The following is a 20,235-nucleotide window of genomic DNA, read 5'->3' as shown; positions in this document are numbered from 1 at the left end:
TACAATTGTTGATAATCGGTAACAATAAAAAGCGAGAGCCGCAAAGCTCGAACAATCGTATCTCCTCTTCCCAAATCGTCTATGTGTACAATCAGAGCGTTAAATTACGAAGAATTTACTGTAGCGGGACGCAACAAAGCGAACAAAGCTTTCGGAGTACGAAACAGGAATAAGCAGAAATGTCCGGCGCTGGTCAGACATTAGATTTTGTAGCCGGCGTTCGTTTGGGCGAAAATCCTGCCGCGATCGCGAACATCCTATTTTCCCAGAGAAACAAACGTTATTCCATCGGAAACACTTTTCAAAAACACGGTCCCCGATACTCAAAGCGAGCTTAATGATCCTCCGATGCCCGTGCCGCTTAATTGCGAGTGGAAGTCGGCGTAATTTCGTTGCAGTTCCCGTTTAATGTTGTTTCGACAAGTCGGCCAGAGGGGGAGCGAGAAAGAGAGAGCGAGGGAGAGAGCGTTCTACAAATTGCTATTTCCACTTTTCGCGCGCGGATATGGAAATGAAATTCGTTTCGCTTTCCCTTCGGCGTCCGAAGTCCGTTTAATTGTCGCGACCGCGAGCTCCGAAGGAAAGTAAGGCTCGCTTTTCGTTTGAAATTTTCGAGATTCTTTCGCGAGCACGAGCTATCGTTTCCGGGCACCTCGAAGAGAGAGAGAGTTACCGCCTGTTTTCGCCGACCGTTGTCGAAAACAGTGCCTCGGCGCTGTACTAAATCTTCGCGCAATTACCTGCCCCTCCGGACCTTTCAGATTCACTACGGGGAAACTGATTTCACCTTCCAATAGCCAGAGGGCTGTTCGCGATATCAAGGGGTGGCACCGACGACGATTGGAAAATCAAAGGATCGAGAAACGTGAAAGGGTTCGGCGGCGACTTGGCCGACGATCGATGATTAAGAAATTATATCTTACCTGTCGGCGGGGAAGGGAAGGCGAAAGACGGGGGCGGGGAAGCGACAAGACGACACCAAGACTTCTCGAACAGAGCTCATTTCTTTTCCTCATTGCCCAGAAAAAAACACTTACGGTTACAGGTGCATTTTGGAAACGGTCACGGACGCACACGCGTATGAAAAGCACGCTCTTACAAAAGACCTCTCACGCATCGTGACATCCACGCAGCCGGAACGCGCGCGCGCGTTCGATTCGCAACGATGTTCGACGCCGTCCTCGTGGGAAACCGAGGCTCGAATTAATGAGTCGCTTCGACGGAGATCGCGCTTCGGCCTTTTTTTCTTTCTTTCTTAGAACGAGGAACAACGAGTAGAACACGAGCGCGAGTACAAATTCGAAAATACTCCAGCTCGGAGCGCTTTGTTCTCTAGTCTCTCTCTGTATGTACACGGAAAGCGGGGGCGTTGCAAATGGTTTTTGATTCGAAAACTGCGCCCACGTTCATCATACGTACACTATGTACAGGCTTTTTTGTACAGTTCTCGCGAAAAGTTGCGAGAACGGTGAAATGGAAAGTAGGATATCGAATCGACGAATCGAACACGGTTATATCGCGAAGCGGGATTCGAAGCTCGACGATAGAAATCCGGCGATTCGATGGAAATTAATCGATAACGAACGCGAGAATAACAATGTTCGAACGGAAAGTTTCCCGGATCGCGGGGTGTGTAAGAAACTCTCACGGTTCACTCTCGCACGCAGACATTTTTACAGACTTTGTACAGGGTTTCTTTTTTACAAACGAACACGAGGCACCGTCGCGATTAACTCGCTGTATCGTTTTCATTCGACGTTCTTCTCTTCAGCGACGATTTCAATGTCTCTTTCACCTGGAACTGCAGGAAGGGTTAGGACGCGCCCTCCTCGGTCTTCTCGTGGACCACCTGGCTCGAGTCCTCGCGATTTATGCAGTCCCTGATCGCTTGGAGTATCACGCGCACCCTCCTGTCAAGGGCTGTCAGATGGGGCTCCCATAGAACCGGCGCCACGGGGTCTCTCGCCATGCTTTCCCGCATCGCCTCGCTCAAACGCATCGGCCCGTTGTGGAACCTGAAAACAAAAACCGTGAAAGCTTCGATTCTGTTAAGAACGTTTCTACGAAGTTTCGTCTTCGCGCGAAACGTTCTTTCACTTCTTCCCGAATCGAAGAAGATACATTTTCGCGGGCGGATTCGAGGGACCGAAAATTCCGATAGAAGTACTTTCGGTGTCCCGATGGACGCGCTTCAATTAATTCGCTGCTTCGCAGTTTTTCTGTCGGCGTTTCCGCGAAGCACGACGCTGCTACGGCAGACAATTTGTATTGTTTCTGCGCGCTTGCCGGAACAAAACGGGTCCGGTAAACCGGGAAATAGAAACAGCGACGCGGTTGACACTCGTTCGCGGCAAAAATTGCGCTCCGTCCCCTTTTCTTCCCCTTTTGTGCTGTCGCGGCTCTGAATGACGGCCGCGGGATGCGGAGAACTATTTTTTCCCTGTCCAGTGAAAGTGAGTGTCGAAACCGAACAATGAGACGGCTTTGATCGACTCGACTCGCCTCGCCTCGCCTCGCCAGGTGTATTCAACGCTGCTCGACTTTGTCGACGAGAAGAACAGGACACGAACGATCTTGGCGAGCTCGAGAACCGTCGATACCCGCCGAATCGGATCCGTCGACCGTTTTTTTTAATAAACATGCAAATCCGCGGAAGTCGTTCTCGACGACGGACCGGAAAGATTAAAAAACGTGACCCTCCGGATCGATCGGCGAGGAAAGAAATTTTTCAATAAAAATGCTAATTCCGCGTAATTAGAAGTTCCCCCCCTCCGCCCGAAGATACGGACCTTCCCCGATTGGGAAAATGCACGCGATCGGGTTTCCTGAACTGTTCGACGATTATTTTATTATCGCGGCCGAGCCGAGTATCCGCGCGAGTTTCGCGAGAGATTTTTGGGAGAGCGAAGCGGGTAATGGAGGCGATGAATAAAGTATCGGCTTAAGTCGACTGCTCTACGATGCTCTTTGCGTCGTATACACGGCGAGACAGATAGTAACCGAGGACGAATTTCTGATCGCGAAGCGACGGATTTTCCACGACCGAAAGCAAAACGATTCGTCCGAGAAATCGATCTCTGGAAGAAATTGTTGATTCGCGAATGTTTCGCGGACCGAACTCGACGATGTCGCCAGTTTAAATAGCTTTCTAGGGACACACCCGGTATGCAGGCGGCCGTATGTATGTTTAAGGACGCATCCTGGAAGAGGCAAGCGGATAAAAGTACTTTTCTGGCCGGCTACTTCTCGATGTCACAAGGGAGAGGAGAAAAGCGGACTCGCGTCGTCGGAGGGATAAAGACTCGATCGAACAGCTTTTATACCGTCTGAACGATTATGGTCGCCGTGGAAATTGATGACCCCGGACGACAGCTCCTCCGAGTATTTACTTAATCGAAGCTCGAGACGAGGTCCATCATCCGGAAGTTCCGCGGGAAGTGTAATCAATTCTCCCGGCCTTTTTTTATTCGATACATTGTGCAGTAAATTCTCCCTAATTTTCCTGCAATTTCTAAACAATAATTTGGGAAGAGGAGACACGATTATTCGAGTCTCGCGGCTCACTTTTATAGTTGCCGATTGATAATTATAAAAACGAAGTGCAAGGCTCGAATGATCGTATCTCCTACTTCCAAATTGTCCATTTTTGTCTAAAAGCTGTAGGAAAATTAGGGACAATTTACCGTGAATTTTAGGAGAATTTTGCCTACTCGCGACAACTTCCTACGATCGAGCAGTCTGTTTTCCCGCGAATCGACCACTCAATTACCCATGAAAATAATTCCATAAGTTCGTTACACCGGAGCCACCGTTTCTCCAATTTACTTTGTTTCTCGTTCCACGGAATGCAATCAGAGTTTGCACGACGCTGCACGTAAAAATTTGAATTTCGGATTGCGAGCTATACGATGAACGCGCGCACACCGGGCTCTGTCTCGTTAGGGCAATTAATCAGGAGATATACATATATATGTATGTATAAGTATATGTATATGTATATATACGTATATATACAAATTTCAGAGTTTAATAATGTATTCAAAGAACAGCGGCGCAACTTGGCCAGTGTATTGTTGGTACGCGACTGAATGGGGGATTGAATGAAAACGAAGTAATAATGAAAGAAGCAACCGTGACTGATACGACGAAGTAGCTGCATTGTAGCAGACACAGGATGCAATTATCCTATAATATCGGGTTTAATGGGCGGCGTGTGGGCTTCTTTAATGCGACCTCAACGAGCAGCACACGATTCCGGCTCGAGAGAGCGAGAGAGAGAGAGAGAGAGAGCCACCACATCGACCGGCCGAAGTGCCAAGATGACAGAGTTTAAATGCAATTTCATTCTATTCTCGAGACGCGTCGGGAACGAAAGAAGATATCTGCAGTGTCGAGCAATTATTAAACGGTTCGCGAAAATGTACATTGATTCGGGACGCTGGCTTCGGTCGAAGAACCGCGTACTCTGCTCTCGCCTCTAACGGGTTCGACGAACACTATTTCTATCTTGACTACAGATATTATTGTCGGACTATGAAAATTGATTTTTGGTAACTCGATTGCGAGACTAAAGTACCCAGAAAATGTCGAAGTAATTGGTTCGTCGAGTTCTTAGACAAAAATGTTCGTAGATCACCCCACTCCCAGGCGCGTCATTCGTGACACCCTTTTCAGATGAATATTTTCAACTCCCAAGATAAGTGCTTTCTCCGAGAAACGAAAATTGCGTTTAACACTCGGATAGTGCGACAAGATGTCCTAAAAATTTCAAAGCTATCGCTCGGTCGGTTTGTTAAGAATAAATTCTCAAAAATCTCTGCTTCCAGTACAGCCGGCGAGACTGTTCCCGATAAATGTTCTTAACGCAGAAACAATTACCGAAAAAGGCCTGTATCCAATCCGAGGGTACAAAGTGTAGAACGGCTGCGAAAGGATTTAAAGATCATCCCCGTGGCGGTCGTCGGGGGTGGCAAGATGTTGAGCGGCGATAAGGGGACACAGCTCGTCGGGCACGAGATGAGAAAACTGAATTGAACCGCGAAGGGTTAAACCCTTACCCTACGATTTAATAGTTTTATAGTTTTATGAACTATAATAAGTCTCGTACAAACTTTACACAGTTTGATGGCTTTGATTTCGATGGTGTTGGGTTCCATAGTTTAAACGATTAAAGGACGGAAAACGAAAAAGACCCAAAACGCATATCTCTTATTCTAACATACGCCTAACTAGTTCATATTTGTTCCAACTAACGCACCGCGGCTCTCGTTTCTGGGCCCGATTATCCGACCGCGTCTCTCAGCCGTGGTTGCAGGGCAAAGGGTTAAAGAATTCAGCGGTATCTTCGATGGGAATCGAGGCGACGCGCCGTGTCTCGGGGAATTCAATCTGCGGGGTGCTCAATTTTTATCGAGAAACACAGCGGGCGGGTGTCGCGGCGAAATACGCGTCGAAGTACACGGCGAAATACGCGATCGAGATACGCGTCGGGGAAGATATCCGGCGGTTCGAGTTAGCGGGTCGTAACGACAGCTTAAACATCGCGGATCCTGTCCAGCCCCGACCCCTCGAATCGATAATCGCGGGCCCGGGATGACCGAGCATCGGTCACCGCGTAGCTCTGCACGCGTGTCGACGAAATCCGCTCCTCGTCGAATTTATCGCGGCCGTAAAAAGCCCGTCCCCGTGAATTCGCATCAAAGCGGAGATTCACGAGCGAAGGTACCGGCGGGCAATTCTGGTAAAACGTTTCACTCCGAAATCCGCCTTATCCGCGCTCGCGGCACCCGCCGGCTCCCTCCGGGCCGCGCGGCTCGTAAAGTTCTCCCGGCGCGGCGGGGCGGCACGAGCGAGAGCCGACTCTCTCTTTTTCGAAACCCGCGGGGAGAGGCCGCCCCGCCGGTGCTCCGAATTGTAAATTTTCATCGGATCGATCCCCCCCTCGCCGCCCTTTTTCGCACTTCGTCTTCCCTGCGAGGCCTTTTCCCAGCATTCAGCATCCCGGGCGCGCGTCGATACGATCGCGGAATTAGGAACGCGAGGAAGATCGACGGCTCTCTCCCCGCGGGATTCGATAGGGTCGCGAGAAATTAATCGAAGGCGAGGGAGTTTGATTTGTGGATCGACCTGGGATTTACGCGGCACCGATAGAATTTTAAAGCGGGCTCCAGAGGGTGCGAATTCCGTCGCGGGCGACACTGATCTCATTGATTCGACCGGGCCCCGATGGGATCGAAATAAAAAGATCCGCGGTTGTCCGAGGGTCGACGGCGAACTCACTTGAGCAGGATGCCGAGGGTGCTCTGCCTGATCATGCAGCACTGCAATATGGGCGCCAGAATGGAGATCTCGTCGTGGAAAGGTCTCCCAAATCCCCTGCCGTGATCCAAGTGTAGAGGAAACGTGTTGTTCCCGAAGATCTTGAAGGTCTCGTAATGGTGCCTGTCCATGTTCCCCATGAGGAAGTCCAGGACGGCCATGTCCATCAGATCGAGGAGCCTTCGACCCTTGTCGTACGGCGGGATTTCCTTCACCAGGGAACAGTAATCGGAATCTGGAAGCATTTCGAAATACCGCGCTCAGCGACGACGTTATCGCGAAGATTTAATACGAAACGTAATTACGGCGCGCGCGCACGGAGAGCAACATTTGAATTAAAAATAATCGAGCCTCGTGCAAGCTCGACAAGGCTGCGATTAATCAGCGGGAATATGTATTTCGAGGAACATTATCCCGCCGGTGTATCTAAACGTTCGCGCGGCACGCGTGCATTTTAAATTTAAATTAGCGATAGTTCGAGCAGCTGGCATCGAGGCGGCGCGAGAGCTTTCCGCGTGCAACTGGTGGCGTTGGATGCAGCGATGCCTCTTATTCGTAACCCGCCTTGTTTCGTATCGACACGACCACCGATTCCCTAGACGTCCGAGCAAACGATTCGTTTTAATAAACCGGACGCGTTCCACTCGGAAAAATCGTCCCGAACACCGAGACCCGCCGCAAACCAGGGGCACGTGCCGAGCTTCTGGTCAGCTACAGACGCCGAGTCAGCAGTTTCCACTAACACCGACATGCACGCACACCAACGTCACCACCACACCATCGCCGGCAGTCCGGTAACGTACGCATTTCCCGGAAAAAAGAACTAGGCCACGGTATTTCCAAGAATCCCTGCGCCTCTCATTCATCCCCCATCCCTCCGTACATTTCAAATGCACGCTTTAAAGCCCGATATCTCGGCAACCGATTCAGCTATCGAGATGAAACAAAATGGAGAGTCAGGGGTCACCGTCTTCCCGAGTCCGTCATCGTCGCAGGGATCCTGTCGGCGACCCTCGCAAATTTGGCGTGGAAGAAAAAAACAATTTAACTTTACCTCTCTAATACAAGTTTCCATATATTCCACATTAATTCTTTCTCGTTTTCTTTCGCGACGCGGAAACGCGTCCCAAAGCTTGTTTAACTTTTCTTGGAGAGGTTGTACGTAGCCGGAGAAATTAAGCGACAAAACGAGCAAACCAAACGCTCTTTTAGCTTCTCTCGATGAAGTTGTTCGAAAGCGGGGAAATCAAGAGCACGCGCTAACGATGCGAACGGGTTAATCGAATGTTTCCTGGCGTCGAGACGACGTCGTCTCGCGATCTAGACCACTCACCGTGCTCCCACTGCGCCTTTTTGCGTTTGTGGTAGCTCCTTCTCCAGGGGTGTCGCCAGGCTTTCCTCGCAGCGAACGGCTTATCCGGCAGAAACGCCGCGAAACTCCCTTCGAGGGTGTCCGGATTTCCGCAAATCGCGTGCGCCGTATCGCAGTAATAACTGCACTTGCCGTGGAAGCAGATATTGCCGGCGGGACTGACGAAGAAGGTCTTCAGGAGCTCGCCGTCGGCGATCTGATAAATCTCCGTCGTCAGGTTCAACGTTCGACCGGTGACTGGCATCGCCCTCCGGAATCCCAACAGTCTGCAAACAAATCGTTCGAATCGCTGCAGCAAACTGTTACTCTACCTCTTTCTCTCTCTTCCTCCTTCTCCCTTTCTCTCGTCGAGTGGAAAAACTTTTCGATCGGATTAGGAAAACTCTCCCGGCGGTCTGATCGACGAACCGAAATTACCGAGGAATTTTCACCGACTGCGCGCGTTTCTCGAGCTCTCCGTCTCTCTCTCTTAGAGCGTTTCCTGAGGATTCTGCTATTGTGAACGTTCGCGGAATATTCGGGAACGATTCTTAATAGGGCCGTAATGTAACTTTTCAATCTTATACTTGATTAAATGAAATACTTTAATTTGACTTCGAAGACTATTGAAAGTATCAATCGTTCGATTTTATATTTTATTCTAGATGTAGCAAACATGTAATTCAATTGTATACATATATAAAAAAAGAATCAGGATTCGTAGCCCATTTTTCCCATTATTTGATCCTTTGAAGTCCAGTTCCCCGAGGAAAATTATTTGTATTATTCTTTATCTATTCTTATTACATTCGAAAATTCGTTGAATAACAAGAGTCAATTGTCTGTCTCAACCGTGCAAAGTATTGCAAAACTGGGTCAATACGGTTCGCCGAAGCTTCTCCCGATTTAATTCGCGAATGTCAGTTCGCGCCGCTTGCTCGCAAAGTAATTGCAGCGAATAAATTTTTTTCCCATTTCTCGACAAGAGCTCGCAGGCCACCGATCGTAATTTGATTAACCGCGGGACAAGGGGAAAGGGGGAACGACCGAGTGCAGTAACGATGTTTGAGAACCGGCGTGCTCGAGAGCACGGTGGCACGAGTATTTTCTTACCTGTCTAAATGGAAGGCTGCGATCTCGGCCGTGTGTCTCTCGAAGTCGGTGAAATAGAAGTGATTCGGCAGAGTCTGTTGCTCCCGAGGAAACCTGTCGCAGAAACAAACACTCTTGTCACCAAAACACTCGAGCTCCAGTGGCACGTATAAGGCCCTACAGATCGTCGGGGATCGTCGAGCCGATAGGGAACGCGAACGCATCCTTATCTGTCGCTAGAAATATTAACTTCTCCCTTATTTCTTTCTACTCGGTCGAGTGAGCGAATCCTGTAACCGATTCGAACAATTACCGACGTCCCGACGGAAAAATAAAAATCAGCTTCGCGCATGCAGGCATCGTCGAAGCGAATCGATGCAATTTGTAACAGACCTCGTCCAATTTATGAAAGCTACTCGCGGAGGAAAGCAAATTTCCCTTAATCAACGCTGAAACGGTCAAAATGATCGTTTCCTTATTTCGCGTTCGACAAAGTTTAGAGACTCTTTAGTGGAAAATACTTGAATAAATAATAAATGATACAGAATCGCCGTAAATTTGCACAGAGTCAATGAAATCGCACACCTCCGCGGTCTAATCGACAATAATTACGCCACTGTAATACTTCCGAATGCGATTTAAGTCGCATTAGCGCAGGCCGGAAGCCACGGACGCTTTTATTGTGATTCTGCTCAGCGTTTCCCGCAGCGGCGACGACAAAATAATTTCGTCCGCGATTCCGATCGTCGTAAAATATTTTCCGGAAGAGAAACGCGTATCCCGACGAGGCGCCGAAACAATTCGCGAATATGTTTCTCGCGTTTCAGCCCACGCAATCCGTAAAAAAACCGTGGGAGCCGCACACGTGCCGAAATGTCTTTCGCGGGCGCGCCGCGCCTCGCGGATCCATGGAAGCCCCAGGGAAATTTGTCGTTTCCCGGGAAATACTTTTCCGTTCAAGGGCATCGCCGAGCTTTACCAATGAGAACAGACGAGCGGGGGAAGTTCTCCTGAAAGCGCGGAGGGACGGAGAAAGTGGAAACAGAAAGTGGTATCCGCTTTCTTGCGAACTTGTATCGTCGACGAATAACACCTTGCATTCGAAAACAACGGCGGAAAATCTTCGTCCTCGTGTTCCAACAGTTAAAAGCTAAATCGTAGAGATGTTCTCGTAACGGTGAATTTTCGGGAATTAATTTACAGGATTTGTTCGAAACCTTTTATTCGCGTAAAATTTTGCACCTCATCCTGACCTATAACCCCAAGCGAAATTCGAAACCAAAGTGGTCAGGCTACCCTATACTAAATTACCCTACATCAAAGTCTAGAACAATAAAAAAAGACTCAAGCCCGATCGCGTTAGTGAAAAACATACCACGACGTCTATTCCTAGCAAAGTAATTTTATAATCATTTTAGGAGAATTTGTAAGTGAGATCGAACGCAAGAAATCGTATCAAATAAAATTCTATTAGCTGTTTTTTCGAAGTCTGCGGTAAGAATAGCGTTAATTGCGGAGTCTGAAATGTGATAACGAAATAATGTAATAACGATTGGAAAATAGTGTCGCGCAGGGAAGTCGATTCAGACAGTCGGGAAAGGTAATTCTCGACGACGGAACGTTCGCCTGCAGTTTCCCGTTGTTTCTGGAAAAATATTTTTCCCGTTCAAGGGCGCGTCACGTACGACCGAAGGAGCGCCGGAGACGTCGGAATCTAAAAGGAGACGATTCCTCGGGAAAACACAGCGATACGAGGCAGCCCGGAGAGAGAGAGAGTGTGTGGGTGGAAGAAAACGCTATGTTCCCTGTCTTCCCCTCTCTGCCGCTTTGCTAGCCGGCTCCATCGTGGAAGTCGACGGCGATAAATAAAAAAGACATCCCGAGGGAATCCTTCGCGTACGTGCGCACCTTTTCTTGCGGAATACCGGCGAGGGAAACAAGAAGCCTGAATTCCGGCGATGTACTGACGTTGAACGACCGTGTTCCAACGGGACTCGATGGGAATGTAAATAATAGCGGAACCTCGAAGACAATTATTCTTAATCGAAATTCTGCGCGATGGAGCCGACCGAACCGAAACGCATGCGATGAATAATATTTGCGGAGCAATGGAAAAATCCGCTTCGAAGTCCTACAAAAATAAGACGAGACGATTTCATTGTGGTATATCGTGCTTGATATTCGAGCGCGACGCTTATTAAAAAACGTACGACGAACTGCGCAAAATTTGTAACGAATGCACGACGAAAGAATGTATGAATTGTGTACACCGAAAGAGAAACGGGGGCGAAAGATTTAATGCACGATCAAAAATGTTTAGTTAATTCATCGTCATCGAGGCGGCGTTTTCGTACTACATTTCCAGGGAATTTCGACGATTCCCTCGCGCAAATGTCAGCCGAGAAGTTCACCGTTTTACAGCGTCGCTTTATCGATGCTAGGAAAGGTTGCAGGTGGTCGAGACTGCCGTGTCGGCGATAATAGATCGACGACTTCGAATCGTTTCATATATTCGTACTCGAAGATCGCGTAAGCTGTGCTGCTTATTGGTCCCAGATACCGTAAATCTCCTTTCCGGGGCTAATCGAGGGGAACGGTTTGCAAATTATTCTGGCCAATTGGTAGAAAATAGATGACCCGTGCTTTATCAAACAAACTATAGATTGCCGACAGAGAGAAAGAGAGAGAGAGAGAGAGAAGCGATCTATTTTCGAATGGAAAATCCTTCACCGTCTCACGAAAGAAATTATCTAACGGAAAATAGAAAATAGATGGCCGAAATGTCTGACCTCTCGGATAAGGGAAGACATCCATTGTCGAGGAGGATCACCGCTGACTTTCCATGGCGGAATCGTTTTAGATACGCGGCTAAAGACGATTGATAACAAAGTGAAAATATTTCGGAGAATCGCGGCGATGCTGCGAAGTCTTCGGAAGATTGATATTATATCGGGGACCGGCCTGAACTCGCCAAAAAATATCTGAAAAATTCTGCAGAGAAAAAGAGCCACCGTCGATCGACGACGAGGTAACAAAAATTTTAAAAAATCTGGCGATCGATACCAGCAAGTAGGAACAGCCCTAACTCGCAGGAAAATATCTGCAGATTTTCGCAGACAGAAAGGGTTACCGAGAATTGACGAGAAAATCGAAATACATATTTAAAAACATCGAGAGACGATACGACATCTGCGGAACGATACGGACCGGTAAAAACTTTGCAAAAAAATTCAATAATTTTTCTCCGGCTGAAAGAAGCACCCTCTGTCGCCTAATAGCCCCGTTAACATGCCACGGGACACGGGAGGCTCGTTGGAGATATGGCAGCAGCCGAGACAGCGACGAGTAGAAACGAAGCAGCGGGACTTGGAAAAGCCGTGTGCCGCGGCTGGCCGGGACTAGGAACTTTTCCGAGCAGGCCGGGCTAATTAATACGACGGTCGCCGGGTAATTAGCGCGTAATTTGCATCTGATTAAAAGTTAACTGGCGTCGCGAGGCAACCAGCCAGCCATCCAGCCATCCAGCCATCCAGCCAACCAGCCATCCAGACTCGGCTTCATCTCCTGACCTTCCGACTTCGCCGAGCATAATTTTGTTTACCGAGAGCTTCCTTCGGCGAATTTTCGGCCCGAACCTTTACCTCTCCCGCTTGCTCTCTCTCCCCCGGCCGTTTCGGCAAAGTGTGTGGAAAAGATAACCGGCGTTTGCCCGGAATAATTACGCGCCGGTGTAAGACCTCCCCGTCACACTGGGCGTATTCAAATGAACCCGTTATACGACCCACCGTCGAATTTATTCTGCCAGTTTCGGGAATATTAATTGTTCCTTCCCGGCGAACTTTCTGATTTATGGGTCGTGTTTAGCATCTGGAGCACGACGACCTCGGAGATAAGGGCGCGCACCGTGCGTGCCATTGCTCGCTACTTTTCGCTGTCCTTTCGTCGCCTCGATCGCTACGCGACGACACCTGATTCGGACAAGCTGGATTCGAAATCGTATTCGAAATCGTCGAATTTCTGGCTGTTGAATCGGTTATTCGAAGAAAGAATCTTTTGGCTCGCGTAGGCGGTCGAAAATAATGACCGGCGCCGGATCATCGGCCGAGGAACGGGGGACCGATTACTGTTGATTTTTTTTTCAGCACGAATTCGGAGCCACTCGTGGATAATTCCGGGCAATTTAAACGGACGCGGGAATTTTCGTGAAAAATCGGAGAAGCACTTGGCCGCCGGTCCGCAAAACCGTGCGCGGCCTAACGCTAATTACAGCCGGGTAATGATGTAGGTCGATGGTAATTGTTGCTGCTTGATCGGGCCGCGAGTGGCACCGCCGAAGAAAAATGGCAGCTGCCGAGCCGCGAAGCCATTCGCGTTTTAACGAGTTAAATGGAACGCATTACCGGACTATATTCGATAAATCTATACCGGAAATTCTGCGCGCGTTACAGCACACGCGCCCCCGCCCCGGTGGAGGAGGAGATCGATCCGCGGAGCATCGGGTTCGACGAATTCCGCGATTAATCGAAGGATATTTCCTGAGAACGAGGAAACCCGGAATTTGTTTGTAATAATCGAGCGAGCGGCACTCGAACGCGAAAAGTTCCGCGCGAAATTGAATAACGGGAACGCCTGAACCGCGTTCGGCAACTGCGGCGCGACGAGGGAAACTCGATGTTTTTTTCGAATTCGGGGAACCGAACTATGGAAAATGCTTCTTATCCGGGACATCGCGATCGTTTCAGAAATTGGAGAGCCGGTTTCTCGCGGGAATATTCTACCGCGGCGAAGGGGGCGGGAACTTCCGTACACTGTAAATAAAATAACGCGGCTAATGCGGCATTTGTTTAGAGTGCAACTTGTACACGTCGGATGAACGCAGCAGCTGCCCTAATGTTTTCGTGGAGGCACGTCACGGCGGCTCCGTGCACTTCCGCGGTGAAAATAAAGAGCGCATCGTACTTGTTACAAAAATACGCGGCCGAGATGAAATAATAAACGACGTCGAGCCGGCGAGTATAAGGTAATCTTCGCGGAACAGAATAAACCGTGGCCGGTAACCGGTGGACCGTGCAAAAATAACAAGCTGTAACTAGTTAACGGAAGACGCTTGTCCGTGTGCGCGATATGCGAGACTAAATTTAATGCGTTATTCGGAGAAAATGACCGATCACGGACACCGAAGCCGCACACGTCGAAAGAGACAGTAATCAATGTTATCTGCTGTCGAAAAATTCAAGACCGTCTAAAATGGAGATGCCGGGAAATAGCACCGACCGCGGACGAGGCATCCATAAATGTAGCTGGCATGTCAGCTTGCACTTTCTGTTATGATGCTAAAACGGCCGGTTTCTTATTTTAACGTTCTCCAATTTATAGAGCCTCTGTCGTAAAAGTGTTTGAATAAATGATATTGAAGAATTCGATCTGCTCGCTCGTACGAGGCAATGCACGTCAGTGACTGTTGCTGCTCGATAGGTTATATTATGACTCGGAGACAATTCTTAAATATTCAGATGTAAAACTTGATGCAAAAAGACTTTGAAAATATTTTTAACATATTTAAAATCAACATTGTCGGCTAATGTCACCGGCAACGTATTCGTTTCTTCAGCTGGTATATAAAATCAGAAAGTAAATCGTACGTGAGGCCACGTCGACTTAATTTCTGTGCCAAGGGGTTGCGAGTCCGACGATGATTGTTATGGTTCCTGCAATTGAAAAAAAAGAAACCGAAGTCGGCCGATTTTTAGGACAATTTGTCCGAGGAGTAAAAGGTAAAGGAAAAGTGTGCTCCGTGGAGGGAAAAGTCGACGAAAATCGTTGAGGAGACGTCTCGAGGATGTACAGTAGGGGTCGAAGTGCGCAATCAAAGGGCCTTCACGCGGGTCGCAATAAAAAGATCCTCGAAGAAATAATTTGCCGTGGAGAGAGAGAGAGAAAGAGAAGCGTCGCGAGAAATTGTCCATTCAATGAATCTCCGGAGGGGCGAACGGAGGCGGGCGGTAGAAGTAGGAAAGAAAGCCGGGGCTCGTTCGTTTCGAAACGAGAAAAAGAGGTGTCCTCCTTAACGTATAACGAGAGCTTATTGCGGGATTGGTGGCGTCGGGACGCTCGCAATTTCGCTCGGCAAATTCTCTCTCTCTCTCTCTCTCCCTCTCTGTCCCTCCCGGCGGCGGTGGCGTCGGCGTCGCGACGACCATGGACGACCGGGGTTGGTTGGCCGGGGTTGGCCGAGGCCGGAAACTTTCCATGGAACTTATTGCCGAACTTATTACCGGAGTTTAAGCCGGCCTCTCGGCCACTTATCGCGGAATCTTCGGCCGACCGGAAGTTTAAAGGGCCGAGTGTGTGCGCCGGGGGTTGGCTTCGAGGGCGGCGAGGGTGTCGGGGAGGCTGGAGGACTCGTCGAGAAGAGCCGAAAGGTGCGGCACAGATAAAAAGAGTCGCAATAAGCGACGACGACCCTCACTTGTCTCGAATTTTCTCTCCACTTCGGGATATTACGTTTCCTCTACTTTATTCCCTCTCCTCTCGACCGCCTGCGCACCCTTGGCGCACGGGTTCACTAACGTTGGCCCTCGGTAACTCGTTCGAAACGATCGGCTCCCTGCCGGATGGGGACCACGCGAATTTATGGCCCCCGAGAACTTTCCATGCTCTTTACTCTTTAATAGATCGGCCCCGCCGTGTTTATTGCGCTCGCTCTGCGACTGATCGCTCATCGACCAGCTCCATCGAAGGTGCTTCAACGATTTTTGTACTTTCCTCGCATTCGTAATTTATTCGCAACCCTTTGCGACCGAAATTATTTTCGCACGTTCGCTTTTTCTCGCCTTCGACGAAAGCTTTGATCATTACGAAACAGCGCGCATAGCACTGAAAAGGTTAATTTATTTCATAATTATATGTCTTTGACCACAGCGAAATTCATTTAATTCGTGTGTCGAGCGGTCAAGAGCATTGCAGACGTCGTGTGGACAATCTAATCAGCAGGTTTCCGTGGAGCAACGAAGGATTCATTTCGTGATAGAATCGAAAAAGCGACCCAGAAAAATGATAGATTAACGGGCAAAGGAGAACAAGCAGAGGATCGAGGTACAAGTAACGAGGTTTAATCGGGAAAAGCTATTAGCCACCGTGCGAAATTATGGGATTATCGTCGCGTGTTTTCCCGTTTCCTCTCCTTTTTTCCTCGGCTTCCACCCCGAGAGGCTGTCGCGCGGTTTCTCTGTGGTTTTTCTGCGCGCGCAGTGCAGCGTGCAGCGTGTGCACGGTGTGCATGGTGCATCGTGCACGGCTGACGAAGTTACGTGGGATGGGATTACGAGCACAATTACATAAGTGGAGGCCCAAGTGCCTCGTGCCGTGAGAGAGAGCCACTCGAACTGTCCTTGCCTCTTCTACTCAATTATCATCGCCCGTGCTCGCTCTCTCCCTTTCTCTCCGGCCCGCATTCTTTCGCTTTCTCCGTTCAGAAAAAAACGCGATACGTCACATCCTCCCATTGTCTCAGACCCAGAAACGCTTTCGCGAGGGTTGGTCGATCGTGACTTCTCGGATGCGCCGCTTCTTCGGCCTAGGCTCCGAGCTATTCGACGACGTTTCCCGAACGGAAACGTGCTCGAGGACGAAATACTCGTCTCCTTTGCGAGCATCCAGTCCATTCTCTTTTTTTAAAGCGACGTTCCTTACGGTCGAAATTAATAGCTCGATCTATTATAGCAGCGACTGTTCCAACGGGAGGAGAACTTGGAAATTGGGTGCGATTGTGTCACGGTCGAAGAAAACGGCGGTTGAAGTTGATAGCAATTTGGCTCGGTCGAAGAGAATAGTTGCGCAACTTGGTGGCAATTGTTTTAGCTAAACGCTAGAATGCAGAAATTGGTTGCAATTACTCGTAGGTAGTGGAAATTAGCAGCCATCGCATCACGCTCGACCGCAGGAAATAGCAGCAGGAATTAAAAGCAATCCGTCCAATTGAAGAGTGATTTTTTCATTGAATTTTATCTGCCGGATTTTTCGGAGAAGGACCTAGTATTCGACGCTTCGCAAATAGAGTGATTAAAGAATTGTTAATCGGTAAACACACTGTGTGATTAGCAAGAAATTTGCCAGAAGCATCGAGGATGAATTTTGTCCTGAAAAAGGACCGCTTTGTTCTCGGTGACAATGACACAGCCAAGTTAGAGAGGGATGCAACTGCTGCGAGATCGAGTCGCAGGAACGTGTTCGCGCAAGTTCGCCGATTAAATAAATTGTTAATCCCTCGAACGAACGTGTCCAACAACGAGACTCCGCGATTTTATCGAGTCGACTTCGGGAAGCGGTTGCGAGAGTCCCGCGGATTCGATTACCGTCAAAATAATCTGCGGTAAACCCGAGTCCCAAGGCGCGAAACTTTCCCCTCTTATCTTCATCCCCGAAGTTTTGCGCGTTCATTTGTAACACTAAGTAGTGCATTCGCCGAGCCGAATGTTACTTATAGCTCTCACGCGTTCGCTAGAGATAAGCGCCGGTTTTCGAGCAACTCTCGCAACTCCTTCGGTTAACCGGCGGGATGTACTCGAACTTTTCAGAAAGAATGCGTGCTTCTTCGAGGATCTCGTCTCGCGCAACAAAAACTGCAACATTTCGTGGGCAAACGACGGTCCACGGAGCTGCAAGTCCCTCGAAAATGTTCATTAACGCCGACAGCATTGCAGACACGCGTTCGTACGTTACACGAATTTGGTAGACCCAATTTTATGCACATTGGTATGAACGGTAAAATAAAAATTGTCTGCACAGATATTTATTCGTTTTAAAAAATTCTTTTCAAAGTCTTTAAATGTTACGACTGTTTTTAATTCGATCTACTCATTTCTCTCGTAAATGTACAAATCCGCGGTCTAATAATCAAGGGAACCACTTCGCATTCTTTCGCCGAAACGTTCTGATATTTTTAAATCGAGCAGATTGTATACAAAAAATTGGACAATGTAGCGAACGCGTTAAAACGGAACCAAATCGAACGAATCTTCTATGAAGAATGAATACGACTCTGAACATCGAAGTAAAGCGAACAAGTTCGCGAGAAATGAAGTTGCACTCACCTCATAGGCTTGAAGAGCGCCTGCATGTACGAATAGTTGATCTCGAGCTTGAGCTGCGTGCCACCCTCCTTCTGGACTGCGAACAAAAATAGAAAAAGGAACCTCGAGTAAAAACCAGAGATTGTTTATCCAGGGACCGGTTAGGGGGAAAAAGGGGCTGACGATTATCCTGCCCGGGGAGCGGAACACGCAAATTGCTTAGGAGTAGTTTTCCGGCTCGATTTCACCGGAACGATCGTGGATTTTCGATTCGATTGGCCCCGCAGCGATTAAACCCCGCCTAATTGCACTCGGCCGGCGAGCGGATATCAAGCAATAATCAGCAGAGTGCATTCGTCGAGCACCGATTCCGAACGGCTGCTACTCTTATCGGCCCCGAATCGCTTCGAATCGCACGACCCTACCATCAAAAGTATTTCTAATTCATTCGTTCCGATAATGGCGCTTTCCGATGATCCCGCGAAAAATTATCCTAAGTGGTCCGCTGCCGCGGGAAAGTACGAAAGTTGTTTTTTCGAGCGTCTCGTCGAGTCGCGAATTCGCTCTCACTTTGCATAAAAAATTTGATTTGTCCGACGATTAGAAATGGCACAATGTCGATTGCGTAGCGACACTGGATTTATGGAGCACGGATAAAAACAGCGGTTTTAAATTAGCTCATAAAAGTGGCAATAAGACCTTTGTTTCCGCGAATCAATTTCAACGAGTCCCGCGAATATCTGGTTCCGTATTCTTGCAGGATTTGTTGGACGTTGTAACGATTTTTTCGCGGCGCGGAGAAATTCTTGGCAGAGATGCACGGAGGCGTATCGATCGGTCGTTCACTGTGTCAATTTCAGAAATGATGTATGCCTAATTTAGGTACCAGCCGCGCAGGTTACCCGCGGTCGATTTATCACGCGCGGCAATTAATCGTCGACGTGCTGTCGCGTCGCGCAAGTCATTGACTCGAACTACTTACGCGACCGGACCGCATTAACACTTTGTGACCGGCGTGTCCACCACACATAGAGGCGGACGCGATTCTTCCGCCAATCTTGCTGACCAACGATGCGGAAATTGCTTCGCAACTAGACGCGAGGTTTTTCACTTTTTATTTCGCGAATAAAATAGTTCGTTTCCGCAAACGAGAGTACATTTTTTTTCCCAGCGAAACAAAGGATTAATGGAGGCAATTATTTCCTGGCTGTTGCGTAAAGCAGTTTTTTAAAAACATCGGTGTTTATCAGAGATTTTGAAGAAGGTCGGCGAAGATCGTCGACGGAATCGGGTCGGCGATGACGCAAACCGGCAACTAAACGCGAAATAGTCACGAGCGTGTTGCGCAAACAGTGGCAGAGACAATATCAATTTCGTGTCGCGATTATTTTCTATTTATTTTTAGTCATATAACCGAGACCTTTGGTGTCGACGGTGAAGGCTGTACGAGAGGTTCACCTTGAACTCGAGGAAAGTTCGAAGGTCGCTGGATGGACAAAGGCCGGGGAAGTATCGGAAAAACGGATGGGAAAGTTCTGATACCCTCGAGTGTGGCAAGATCCACTGGTTTGTTAACAGAAATTGATATAGTTCGATGGGAAACTCTCCGTCGAACAGAAAATACAAAAATAAGGCTGGAAAGTTGACGGAGAAAAAGTTGGGAACAAGTTAGCGTAATTTTCTTAAGCGGAGCAAACGAGGCGACCGCCGAAGGAAAATGCAGAATGGCGAATCAGGAGCCAGGGGTGGACAAACAAAAATTTCTGTTCCAACGAATTGAATTCCGGCAAAGTTTTTCGCCTTGTGTCGCGTCGTCGAGATTCCGCTCTGATTAAACGTCTAATTTCGTGGATCCTGATTACGTATCGAAATCAGCTTTCAGAGTATCGAATGCCGGCAGCCTCGCAACTCTTCTCTCTCTCCGCTCCTTCCGGAGCTCTCTCTCTCTCTCTCTCTCTCTCTCTCCGCTCCTTCCGGAGCTCTCTCTCTCTCTCTCTCCCTCGCTCTCTCCGCGCAATTTAATTATTGTTTAGCAACTTGGATCGACCCGCTTTGTCACCGAGATGCCCGGGCGGCGTCTTTGTCCCACCCTCCCTTTTGATCGACGATCTAATTTCCTACGGCAGCCCGATACTGCTTAATAATTGGATCCCAGGCGACCGGGGACTCCTTGGCGCTGATTTAACTTCGTTCCCTTGCCGCGCGATTTGTTTAACAAACTATCATCGGGGTGCGATCGAAATTACGCAAATCCGTCAGCATCCTTCGATTTCTCCGGAATTTTCATTCATATTCCTTGGCCGAACAAAAATTGGGTTCGTTTATCTTCTAAACGATCTTCTAACTCTTCTAGAATCCGGCATCAATATCATTTAAAAGACTAATCTTCATGCGAATTTATAA

At 48.5% G+C, this 20,235-nt stretch overlaps 1 protein-coding gene across 3 annotated transcripts in view; it reads right to left on the bottom strand.

Annotated features, from left to right (window-relative positions):
* Window positions 1-985: 985 nt before the first annotated feature.
* Window positions 986-20,235, bottom strand: part of LOC117226055 (extracellular serine/threonine protein CG31145) — a 118,713-nt gene continuing 99,463 nt past the window's right edge. For all 3 annotated transcript variants that reach the window (XM_076525188.1, XM_076525189.1, XM_033480010.2), the window contains 5 exons: window positions 17,854-17,929; window positions 8,783-8,875; window positions 7,652-7,956; window positions 6,280-6,553; window positions 986-2,015 (listed from right to left, as the gene is read on the bottom strand). In XM_076525188.1, coding sequence (XP_076381303.1) covers window positions 1,814-2,015; window positions 6,280-6,553; window positions 7,652-7,956; window positions 8,783-8,875; window positions 17,854-17,929 — 950 coding nt within the window. In that variant the 3' untranslated portion in view covers window positions 986-1,813. The remainder of the gene's footprint in view (window positions 2,016-6,279; window positions 6,554-7,651; window positions 7,957-8,782; window positions 8,876-17,853; window positions 17,930-20,235) is intronic.

Source organism: Megalopta genalis, chromosome 11, assembly GCF_051020955.1.
Source record: "Megalopta genalis isolate 19385.01 chromosome 11, iyMegGena1_principal, whole genome shotgun sequence".
Taxonomy (NCBI): domain Eukaryota; kingdom Metazoa; phylum Arthropoda; class Insecta; order Hymenoptera; family Halictidae; genus Megalopta; species Megalopta genalis.
Note: the sequence above shows the minus strand (reverse complement) of the source record. Positions and strands in the feature narration are given on the sequence as shown.